Source organism: Balaenoptera acutorostrata, chromosome 5 (genome assembly GCF_949987535.1).
Source record: "Balaenoptera acutorostrata chromosome 5, mBalAcu1.1, whole genome shotgun sequence".
Classification (NCBI taxonomy): domain Eukaryota; kingdom Metazoa; phylum Chordata; class Mammalia; order Artiodactyla; family Balaenopteridae; genus Balaenoptera; species Balaenoptera acutorostrata.
In genome coordinates, this window is record NC_080068.1 from 7,552,716 (window position 1) to 7,564,984 (window position 12,269).

At 35.8% G+C, this 12,269-nt stretch overlaps 1 protein-coding gene across 2 annotated transcripts in view; it reads right to left on the minus strand.

Annotated features, from left to right (window-relative positions):
- The window catches only part of MARCHF1 (membrane associated ring-CH-type finger 1), a 456,345-nt gene that overhangs the window by 177,243 nt on the left and 266,833 nt on the right, over positions 1-12,269 (minus strand). For both annotated transcript variants that reach the window (XM_007184128.2, XM_057546274.1), the window contains exon 3: positions 5,167-5,217. In XM_007184128.2, coding sequence (XP_007184190.1) covers positions 5,167-5,217 — 51 coding nt within the window. The remainder of the gene's footprint in view (positions 1-5,166; positions 5,218-12,269) is intronic.

A 12,269-nucleotide genomic window follows, 5' to 3' on the forward strand; every position in this document is an offset into this window, starting at 1 on the left:
GTTCCGTTTCTAATGTTCTGTTTACTAAAAAAAATGTCTCAAGGAGCTCGATGGATTCTAAATCCATCTCTACGTTTCCAAGCCAGGGAACACTTGTACAATTAAAGAGAATGTATCCTACGACCAACGTTCCATCTCAAAGGTCCCTGAAAACTATTTTGAGTACCTTTCTTCTTCTAATCCATGTTTTCTGGCTTGCATGCCTTGTACTTATATGCCTTTAAACATACTTTCCTTGTTTTTGATCAAGTCACACCCCTCCTTCAAGTCCCTGTTTATATACAGTTCTTCCCTAGTGCTATCCTGTCACCAGACGGAAGTGGTCATTCTCTGAACTCCCACAGCCTGCGGTCTGTACTCTTTTGGCTGGAGCACCAGAGGGTCCCATGACTATGCCCAGGGGCAGTGATCTGATCTCCTAGGACCCCCCATAGGACTGAACTTGTAGCCATATTCATCCCTATGGTTTATTACAGTGAAAGGACACAAAGCAAAATCAGCAAAGGAAAAAGGTACACGGGGTGAAGTCCAGAGGACACTAGGAGCAGAGTTCCAAACTTCCCCAAGTTTACTCCCAGGGGAGTCATACAGATGCGCTTAATTCCTGCAGCTGTGAGTTGTGAGAACAGATGAGAAGTGCTGTCTACCAGGGAGACTCGTGAGAGACCCAGTGTTCCAACTTTTTACTGGATTTGGGGGGCAGTTCGGGGAGGTGTAGCCCCTTACTTTGCCAGTGAAAAGCAATCACCTCATTTTCCTTAAAGCAGGGGCAGCCAGATTAAGACTTTTAAAGGTCCTGAACTTCCAGAACATTACCGTGTACCATCCCCTACCTTACGTCATTTAAGGTAAAAGCAATACTAAACTGTAAAGTAAATGTAATAAAGTCCAATAAAGTTTTTATTTTTTTCTCAAAAAAAAAAAAAATTCTCCTCAGCTAGCTGAGCTACCGAGCGTCGGCCTTTCTGCACATGCAGAAAGTAGTGAAGACAGTATGGTACTGGCACAAAAACAGAAATATAGATCAATGGAACAGGATAGAAAGCCCAGAGATAAACCCACGCACATATGGTCACCTTATCTTTGATAAAGGAGGCAAGAATATACAATGGAGAAAAGACAGCCTCTTCAATAAGTAGTGCTGGGAAAACTTGCCAGCTACATGTAAAAGAACGAAATTAGAACACTCCCTAACACCATACACAAAAATAAACTCAAAATGGATTTAAGACCTAAATGTAAGGCCAGACACTTAACAAACTCTTAAAGGAAAACAGACATCAAACTCTTAAAGGAAAACATAGGCAGAACACTCTATGACATAAATCACAGCAAGATCCTTTCTCACCCACCTCCTAGAGAAATGGAAATAAAAACACAAATAAACAAATGGGACCTATTGAAACTTAAAAACTTTTGCACAGCAAAGGAAACCATAAACAAGACGAAAAGACAACCCTCAGAATGGGAGAAAATATTTGCAAATGAAGCAACTGACAATGGATTAATCTCCAAAATTTACTAGCTGCTCATGCACCTCAATATCAGAAAAACAAACAACCCAATCCAAACATGGGCAGAAGACCTAAACAGACATTTCTCCAAAGAAGATATACCGACTGCCAATAAACTCATGAAAGGATGCTCAACATCACTAATCATTAGAGAAATGCAAATCAAAACTACAATGAGATATCATCTCACACCGGTCAGAATGGCCATCATCAAAAAATCTACAAACAATAAATACTGGAGAGGGTGTGGAGGAAAGGGAACCCTATTGCACTGTTGGTGGGAATGTAAATGGATACAGCCACTATGGAGAACAGTATGGAGGTTCCTTAAAAACTAAAAATAGAACTACCATACGACCCAGCCATCCCACTACTGGGCATATACCCTGAGAAACCATAATTCAAAAAGAGTCATGTACCTCACTGTTCAATGCAGCTCTATTTACAATAGCCAGGACATGGAAGCAACCTAAGTGTCCATCTACAGATGAATGGATAAAGAAGATGTGGCACATATATACAATGGAATATTACTCAGCCATAAAAAGAAATGAAATGGAGGTATTTGTAGTGAGGTGGATGGACCTAGAGTTTGTCATACAGAGTGAAGTAAGTCAGAAAGAGAAAAACAAAATTGTATGCTAACACATATATATATGGAATCTAAAAAAAAAAGAAAAGTTTATGAAGAACCTAGGTTCAGGACAGGAATAAAGACACAGACGTAGAGAATGGACTTGAGGACACGGGGAGTGGGAAGGGTAAGCTGGGACGAAGTTAGAGAGTGGCATGGACTTATATATACTACCAAATGTAAAACAGATAGCTAGTGGAAGCAGCCGCATAGCACAGGGAGATCAGCTTGGTGTTTTGGTCCACCTAGTGGGGTGGGATAGTGAGGGTGGGAGGGAGACGCAAGATGGAGGGGATATGGGGACATATGTATATGTATAGCTGATTCACTTTGTTATACAGCAGAAACTAACACACCACTGTAAAGCAATTATACTCCAATAAAGATGTTAAAAATAAAAAAGTTAAAGAACTCAAATATTACTAGAATTTGCCACCTCCTTCTTGGTAAGTTATGTGGTCTTAATGAAGAGTTTATCACTTAGTAATGCATTAAAAAGTAGTGAGGGCTCAACAGTGGATTTATGATTTGTGGCTGTCATTCTGACTATAAGTAAAAGTAGCAATATATTGCCTTAAGTCTAATAAACTTAAGCACACTGAAATGTTTTTCACCCCCATGGGCGTGTGATGGTTTGAGTTTTTGTGACTGTACAATTAGAATGACTGTTTAAGGGGATAGCTTTTCTTTCCTCTCTGAATAGAATGCATTTTATCATTAATTGTCTCCCACACAAGCCTGCAATTAAAATGTAGCAAATAAACTATTTAGTCATAACTGAAAAAAAAAAAAAGAATGAGTCTAGATCATTTATGATGCAGTTTGGCAAACTGGTCCATAAGACCTGCCAGTTCATGTTCCTAATCTAAGATAAATTACCATCAAAATGGATAACACCCAATATTTATATCTAATACCTTTTGCAGGTCATCTCTATATAGAATATGGATTAACAAATAGTTGTTAGACTGATGACAGCTCACACTTGTCTTATTGTCCCAAACTTGTATCATATTTGAATAAAATTTCTTCATACTACTCCTATTTTAAAAGTGTTAACAATAGTCTGTGAATACTGTTAATACAAAAGAAAAAAGTATTTCTGAGAGTAATAAGATGTACATGAAAGATATACATTAAACAGTAACAAAATCAATAGTTTGTACCAATAAAATCAAGAGCGTTGCTCTTGGAGATGCAAATACACACACAAAAAATGTATCAGAGCCTGGAAGGCGAATTCATAGAAGGGAAACTACACTTCTGACTTTTTCTTAAAGAATAAATGAAAAGGTAAAAGCTATGAACAAGCTGCATTATGTCAAAGTCAAACAGCAGTTTGGAAACGCAGATACAATTTTACCCCTGGATCACGAAGCAATTGGCATGACAAAGGAGTTGCCAGTACTGCCTACAGGTTTGTAGGTCAACATTAACACTCACACTCAGAAAGCTGACAATGCCCTGTAGTTGCAGGGAAGGCTCTCCGTGATGTGATGGAGACGATTGACATTTGAAAGGTATTGTTTTGATTTACAACCACCTAAGAAAACCTTCAATGAATGATACCATCGCCTCATGTCCCAGTGGAGGCAAGTGTGTCTCAGGGCGGTTAAGTGAGTGTCTCGGGTCCCATAAGTAGGAAGTGACGATTTACACTCACATCCTCTGTCTGCACGGCTAGTGCTTTAACCACTGGGCCACATGGGCTCTCAAATGTTAGGAAGGTGCCCAGATTGCGATGTCCTTAGAGATGTACAGTTCCAACTACTGAGATACAATTCTCTGTGGGTCTCTTGCATCTCTGCACGTCTTGGAAGCAGAAACATTGACTGCTTTTGTTCTGGACTATCTTACTACGCACGTACAGTGGAGAGCATTGCAACACGGTGATGTGGTCTCCCTATGGAGAACTGGACAGGCATCCTTACTGTGTATTAAAAACACTAGAGTTTCCTAAGAGCAGGATTCCATTCCCATACTCAACCCAGTGTGTTGACGGGTGTCAACTGACCATCTTAACATGGTCTCATAAGAATCAGCCTCAGGAAACCCACTTAAGAAAATGCTGATAATCTGGCTACTGCTATTTTTCAATGAGTAATAAAGTCCTTTGTTTGTGAAAACAAGACAAAACAAAACAAAAACTTTTCTAAATTGGAAGTGGGTCTGTGTTCTGTAGTGCCTATGGTTTATTGCTGTTTTGGGGGCCCCCTTGAAGGAAAATAATACAAAATTACATTTACAAAATTGAGCTCAGGGCTGTGGTGTTGGCAAGTGAGGGGCCCTGCTGTGGAAGTTCTTGTCATGGTAAATTCAGCTTTGTCAGAATTATATTTTTGGAAGTCATAATTTTCCAATTTCACAAATGGCTCTAGATCATTTTTCACTCCCCAAGTACCAAGTCTATAAACTGCATAGTGCCTCATCTTAGAGAATAGCTCTTAATTTTTGTTTTCTAGGAGAAATAAAAATCTAGAGGATCTCTCCCATGCCATGAGATTTTCAACACCCTCGTGTCTTGCTTGGATTTGTAGGCAGTCTAGGAAGTATTCTGGTTTTTTCATCCATCGACTCTATAAAGCAAATATGACCAAACTAGTGTCTTAAATTAAATTGTTTTCTAAAACCTGTCCTGGTTAGATTCCAGCATAGTTGAGCCCATACTCCTGGAAAAATTGAATTCATGGGAATTGTACCATGATGTTGATAGAGTTTCACCTTGGGTGTGTGGTAGCTTTCTGAGCCGAAGTGAGAGAAGAAACATATTTTGAGTGACACTCAGAAAGTAGCAAATTATCTTTTGCATACAGCACTGAAGAGGAAAAAGAGCTTCACTCATTTTGCTGTATGAAATCAATCACAGTAAACTCTTAAAATATTTAAGACCATTAACAAGTCATATTTGTGTATTGCTCACAGATAACAATAGCAGGTTAAATGTGAGAAAATATTTACTTGAACTCATAAAATATGTAAATTAATAAACAAGTAAGAAAGTGAATACAGTTCACCTACTTTTGAAATATTACTTGATCGACTTGCAGATCGCCCTGGGGATTTGTCATTCTGAAAAATAAAATTAGAGACATTGATTAAAAATACAGCAGTGTTCTTTGCTGCTGAGAAAAGAAAGCACAGCATAGGTCAACGTGTAGATGTTCTCTGTATTGTTCTAAGAGACATAAAAATTGCTTACACAGGATGGTATTTCTTTTACCAAATTTTATTTCTCTAGTATATTATCGGTGTCCTTTTGAAAATGTTTCAATTATTATCAGGTTATATATCAGTCTAGGAATAGTTATTTCCAGGAAACACTTATTTCTCTAGAAAAACATATGAAGTTCCTTGGAAATAGAATTAGAAATGAAAATATAGTCCATTATTTCCCCTTTTCTTCTTCTACCAGTAAATTCCGGTTCTCAGTGTCAGTAAATATTGCATACTGGGTACATGGTGCATAACATCTAACTCCTGTTCTGCTAAAATACATTTTATCTGTCTGTTCAGTTATTTTATTTTCAAACTTTTAAAAAAAGGTAATTTAAAATTTTAAAGCATTTAATCATTTAAATAAAAAATACTTAGAAATTATTTTAAAATTTAAAACTTAAAAATAAGTTTTGTTTTGTTTTGTTTTTTTTAACATCTTTATTGGAGTATAATTGCTTTACAATGGTGTGTTAGTTTCTGCTTTATAACAAAGTGAATCAGCTATACATATACATGTGTTCCCATATCTCTTCCCTCTTGCATCTCCCTCCCTATCCCACCCCTCTAAGTGGTCACAAAGCACCGAGCTGATCTCCCTGTGCTGTGCGGTTGCTTCCCACTAGCTATCTATTTTACGTTTGGTAGTGTATAATTTTAAAAAAATTATACCTCAGTTCTTGCCTCTTAAGGAATTTGCAATTTCAGAGGAAAGAAGCATGAAAAAAAGCTTTTGAATAGATACATTTTTTTAAAAGTCATACAACTGTGAAGTAGAATGGGTCCTTGAAGAGTGGCACTACCTCATTCAAAGCCTGGAGGCCTTCTGTTGCCTGTAAGCAGGGCCAGTCCAGGGCCGTATGGCCAGAGCTGGCGGGAAATTGACCCGACAAATCAGAATGTGTGGTACATATACCAAGAGATCACAGCACCCCTTTCCCGCTGTGGAAAAAGTGTTGGAAGAGCCTGTTCCGGAAACCAGAAGTTTGTGAAGGATCTGTTTTTAGCACTTTAGGATTCTTTTAAAAAAACATTTCTGAGCATCTGGACTGAACACCACAATGGATCTGAGGAGACAACTACAGTGCATCTTGACAGGGGTCATTTTTGAGAACGAAGCTGTTATAACAACCTGTGGGTCTGAAATTGTCCTGTGATGACTGCTCGAGACAGTTTCAGAAACACAGGGTAAATGTGTTATTGTGGAAACACAGTTGCTGCACTCACTGCAAGCTGTCATTGTCCGGCACAGGCTTGCAGACATTTCAGCTGAACAGTACTTTTTCTTTTACATGCGACATCCATCTCATCCAACCACGGATGTCACGGTGGAGCATGTTATTACAGACCGGGATGAGTCACAACTGTACGATTAGTTACACCTCGTAACAGCCCCGTGATCCAGCTGGAGATTAATGTGTGTGTTCCCTGAAGACATTTTTCCTTGATTAGCTTCCTCTGGTGATGGAGAGAGGTACTTTTCTACTGACATTTCAACTCCTCTTCTAGAGACAAGAAAACAAAACCAATTCATCTGTCCTTCTCAGTGAAATTGAGGATTTTGACACACTATTGCATAGAACAGAGGTCAATGATACAACAGGCTTTGAGAGGAGTTTGGTTGTCCTGGTTGTTTTACTATGTTTTCTATTTTTACATGATATTTGAGAACATGATCAAGGAACGAGTATTGAAAACTCTTCAGCAAGAACCAAGAAGTACTATTTGTACAAGAAATTGATCTGGCATCAGATTACTTAATTTTTCCAACCAAACGGGACTTTGTCGTGTTTTGAGATTAAAAACAAGGAGGGCCGGGTCCTTCCACAACTGTGAATGAGTTCAGTGTGAGGTCGTAATAAGCAGATAATTCCCATATGCTTCCGCCTCCCCCAATCTAATGGGAGGGAGCCTCTGCTTTACTATTTCGTACTTCAAGAGACCTTTTACATTGAAATCAGTTAGCTCTATTTCCTCTTAATACAAGGTTAGGCATTGAAGGAAATAAACAAGCTTAGGCAAAGGCTAACTTTTTGCCGTGGCTAAGGTGTCTATTATTTCTATTCCAGTTAACACACGGGAACAGAGAGGTTACCCTATTGCTGCAACGGCGGTGATATAAAATGGGGTTTTGACTTGAACTAGACCCGTACCCGTGCACTAGTTCTAGCAGGAGTGTATTTGAGATCCCAGACCTCCAAATTCCTCACTGTGAAATGGGCAGATAATATATCGGGGATTGGATCAAATGAGTTATAGATGAAAACATTCTAGAGATTACAAGTTTATAATATTTCCATTATTATTCACAGGTAGAGGAAACACCCAAAGAGCCCCCTCAAAAATCATGACAATCATCACAGGTTACTAGACCCATAATTTTAACATAAACACCTCTCTATCCTGCAATTCTACCTCTACTGTGGATTAGATTCTGGCATATAAAATTCAAGGATGGAAAATCAAATTTCTCTCTACCAAAGGGGACTAAGGAAGTCTGGTCTGCCTTGCTTTTGAAGCAAAGCTCCACAAGCACTTTCCCTCTTGGAACACTTCCAAAGCAATCTGTTCGATTTGCTACTAATTAATTGAATGGCTTGTTCCATTACTATTGCAATGGCATATTCTTCTTTGTAGATTAGCCAAATATGGTTGTCATACCTCATTATGATCAGTTTAAATTCTTTACCTTAGATTAAATAGAAGCTGTCTCAGAATCTAACATAACTTACTGGTACCCAAATTATAGTGACCTTGTAGGTCACTAAAAGCTGAAACCAACAAGAGTTCCAGACAAGTCCACATGAAAATTATGGGATCTTCAAGCAATAATGTTGATGAGCTATCTTAGTAGATCAATCTTAGCAGATTGTTCACAGTATGCAGAGAGATAGACTTCTGGTTTCATAAGCATGTTTAAATCTTTTCAAAAATTTCTAATTTTTGGTTTGATATGAATGTATCTGATATTGTTAGTTTTATTTTGTGATTATTATTAATATAATAATTGTTTTTCAAATTTGACCTTACTAAACATGGTTGGATTTTTATTACCAGCAAGAGAAAATGATTACCAAATGAGGAAATCATTATGAAATTGGTTTAATATATTTAATATTGTAATCTAAGGAAGGTGACATAGTTCCTTTAAAAGGGGATGCTCTGTGTTAAAGAATGTATAATGCAGTGGACTTGTATTTATCTACAGAGGAATACTCTGTATATCCATCGATCAGAAGAGGGCAGTAAGGAAGCTTGAAGGAGGGTTTTATTTGTTTGTTTTTTATTTTTTATGTAAACTAAAGGAAAAAACAAATTATTTCTGAGTTCAGAAATCAGAATAAGACAATCTCACACAGACCACTGCTATGATGCTATTCTGTAGTTTTCCTCCTTTGTCTTCTGCCTCACCCCCTCTCCCCACAGGCTAAAAGTCAAGATATTTGAAAGGAGAAAAAAAAAAATGAAGCAATTTTGAGGGTCATCTGAAAAATTCTAAGTAGACCATGAAACTATTTCTACGAGAACAATTAAAGAATTAAAACTTGAAATAGAAGAAAAGTCTTTGAAAGCAATGTGGTTTGTAAACAAAAAATAAATGACACAGAGGAACTGAATGATACAATAAAACTCAATTAATAGATGTATTAAAAATCTCATGTCCTTTAAATAAAAAATACTTTAAAAATTTATGTGGCTTCAGTTAGTACCTCAACAAAAATCTTCAAGTAGAGATTTTATAGGGTACTTCTTTTGATATTGAGTCAGTAAAATTAGAAATAAAAATTTGAAATGTTACTAATAAATCTTGATCACCTCAAAACTAACACATTTTAAGATAATGCTTGGTCCAAAGCAATAACTAACTGGAAAATTATAGACAGAAACTCTGGAAAATGTTATACTAAGACCTATGTAACACAACAAAAGCTATATCCAGATAAAAATTTATGACTGTAAAGGCCTTCGTTATTAAAGAACACAGTAACTAAAGAATGCAGTAAAAAGAAATAATAAAATATAAAAGCTAAAACTCATTAAATGGATATAAATAAGAAGGATAAAGAAATATTTCTTAAAGCAGGTTTTCAAAAATAATTACAAAATAGATGAATTTCCTATAAGACTTATTAAGGAGAACAGAAATATGTAAGAAATAAGAAAGGATAATCAAGGACACAGAAAAGATTAGAAAATTTAAAAGAGAATGCTCCATGTAATGGTATTACAACAAATTTGAACACCTAGAGGAAATGAATCACATTCTAGCAAAATAAAAGTTGTCAGAATTTATTCAAGAAGAGGAAAATTTGAATAGATAATTAACAAAGAAGAGATTGGGTAAGTAAATAAAAGTCTATATGCCCTGCAAAGGATAAGGGCATGATGATTTCACAATTGAGTTGTATCTTACTTTTAAAGAACACATAATTCTAATTTTATTTACAGTATTCTTGACCATAGGAACATAAACTTCCCTAATCCATGTTATTAATTCTGCATAAATTAATCTCCAAATGTGTTAAGACAGTATCCAAAAAGATATAAAGAGGGAAAAGAAAATTATGCTCTGGTCTTATTTTGGCCTACAGACACAAAAATTCTTTTAAAATATTAGCATATATCTAATAGTAGTATGTTTCTTTGATACACCAGCAGTGTACCAAAAAATGCTGAAGGAATAAAATAAATAGGATTTATTCCTGATACTTCCTTATCAGGAAATCGATCAACAATTCATTAGATTAATACATCAAAAGCGAAAAACTATGATCTTATATTTAAGATGTTTAACAAACCTCGACAGTGTTACTATAATGTAAGCTCTAGGTAAAATAAAAATTGAAGGAAATCTTTAAAAGTGATAAAGACAATATCCTAAAAACCATTACCAAATATTAGTCTAAATGGTAAAATACTAGAACTATGTTAATTAAAGAAATTCTATTAGGGCTGCTTGCTCTTGCTATTATTATTCAACTTGACTTAAGAGTTTCTAACAAATTTAACAACAAGAAAATGAAGCACTTGATAGAAAAAATTATTGCAAAAGAAGCAGTAAACCAATTTTCTCTGATTGATGATATGATATGATAGAAATTCCAACTGCCTCTAGTTATAAAAGAAAGCTGCAGTAAATGAGACTTTAGTATGATGGCTAGATACAGGATATGTATATCATAGCAGAGGCTACTAAATTTCCTAAAACCCACTCTCCCTTCTTCTGTCCTAAGAAAATAGTAATTAGGTATACATCATCAGTCACGTTACATCTCCCAGGCTTCCGTCCAGCTACAGATTGCCTATGGCCAAATTCCCTCCAGTGAGATGTGGATAGAGCTAACAACTGTCAGTTTCCTGCTTGTCCCGTACATCTCAACTTTCCTCCATACTCCTTCCTACTGCTCTGTGCTAGGATGGTGTCTATCAGAGCAAGCCAGGAAGCACACACTAAAGATGGTAGAGCTGAATTCCCCTGAGTTCCTGAATGACCACACAGTGAAAAGCCATGTGCCAATTCGGAACACACACTCTAAACCATCACCAGAGAGAAATTAACTTGTATTTCTTTGGGGCCACCACATTTCTGGATTTATTTTTACAGCAGTTTAGTCTAGCCTAATGGAAATACTGCAAGATCAATAGCTTTCTCTCTTCTAGTTTTAAATATCCAGAAATGTAAAAATAAAAACCAAATCTGTAAAACATTTAGGAATAAATTTAACAAGGAAATCGTAAAGTCTGATTAAAAATATAAAGTATCATATCTTAGGAGTATAAATCATGATCTGAACAAATGCTTTGATGGCAAGAATATTTCATAAAATATAAATCCTCTACAAATTGCCGTATAAATAGAATATGGTTCCAGTGAAATCTCCAATGGGGTTTATTTCTTCTTTTTGGAAGTAGAAAGGAGATAGATAAAATGACCTTAAAGAACATATATAGAAAAAGAAATGCCTGAGAATATCCAAAAAATAATGAAAAAAAGGACATCTCCTTGTGCTAGCACTGCCCACATTAAGTCACTGTGATTAAGTCAATATGGTATTGGCATAAGAATTAATTAAAAGTCAGTAAAATCCAGAACAAGAAATCCAAAAATAGGCATAAGAATTTCACATTTTAAAAAACTAGTATTCAAGTTAATATTGAAAGGGTAGTTGATATAATAAATGCTTCTGGACAACTGGCTATCCATGTGAAAGAAAAGGTGAAACCCGTATCAAATAATATATACAGTCAGACTCCAGATAAAACAAAGTCTAAAATGTAAAAAATAATAAAGTTTTAAAAATAAGCCTATATTATAAATGCAGTCTTGGAGTGAGGGAGATCTATATAACTGATACAGGAACCAGAAGCTATAAGTTGCTTCTGGTTACATTATATTGGAAAAAATACAAAAATGAAAGTGAATAAACAAACAATTGAGTTAGAAAAAAGTACAACACAGAAGACTGATAAAGTTCAATTTCTATAATAGTCAAAGAGGTTTTGTCTAGTCACAGAAAAAGGTGACAGAAAGAATCCCAATAGAAAAAAAATCAAGCAAAAGATAGGAATAGAAATGCACAAAAAAGGACTACAGATTGTTAATAAGCATATGACAACATACTTAAAATCACAAGCAGTCAGGAGAATGCAAATTAAAGTAACAAGACATTGCTTTATACCCATTATGCTGGAAAAATGGAAAAGAGTGATATAGCCTCTATTTCTGGTGGGGATAAGAAGAAAGATTTCTCTCAAAAATTGCTAGCAGGAGTGTGAATTTTTGCAGTATCATTTAAAGAAAAACATCTGGCAACATCTGCTAAAATTTAAAATATTTTATGCAGTAATCTCACTCCTGGGAATCTATTCCAGAGAAATAAAATCACTGGTACGAAAGGATATGTAAA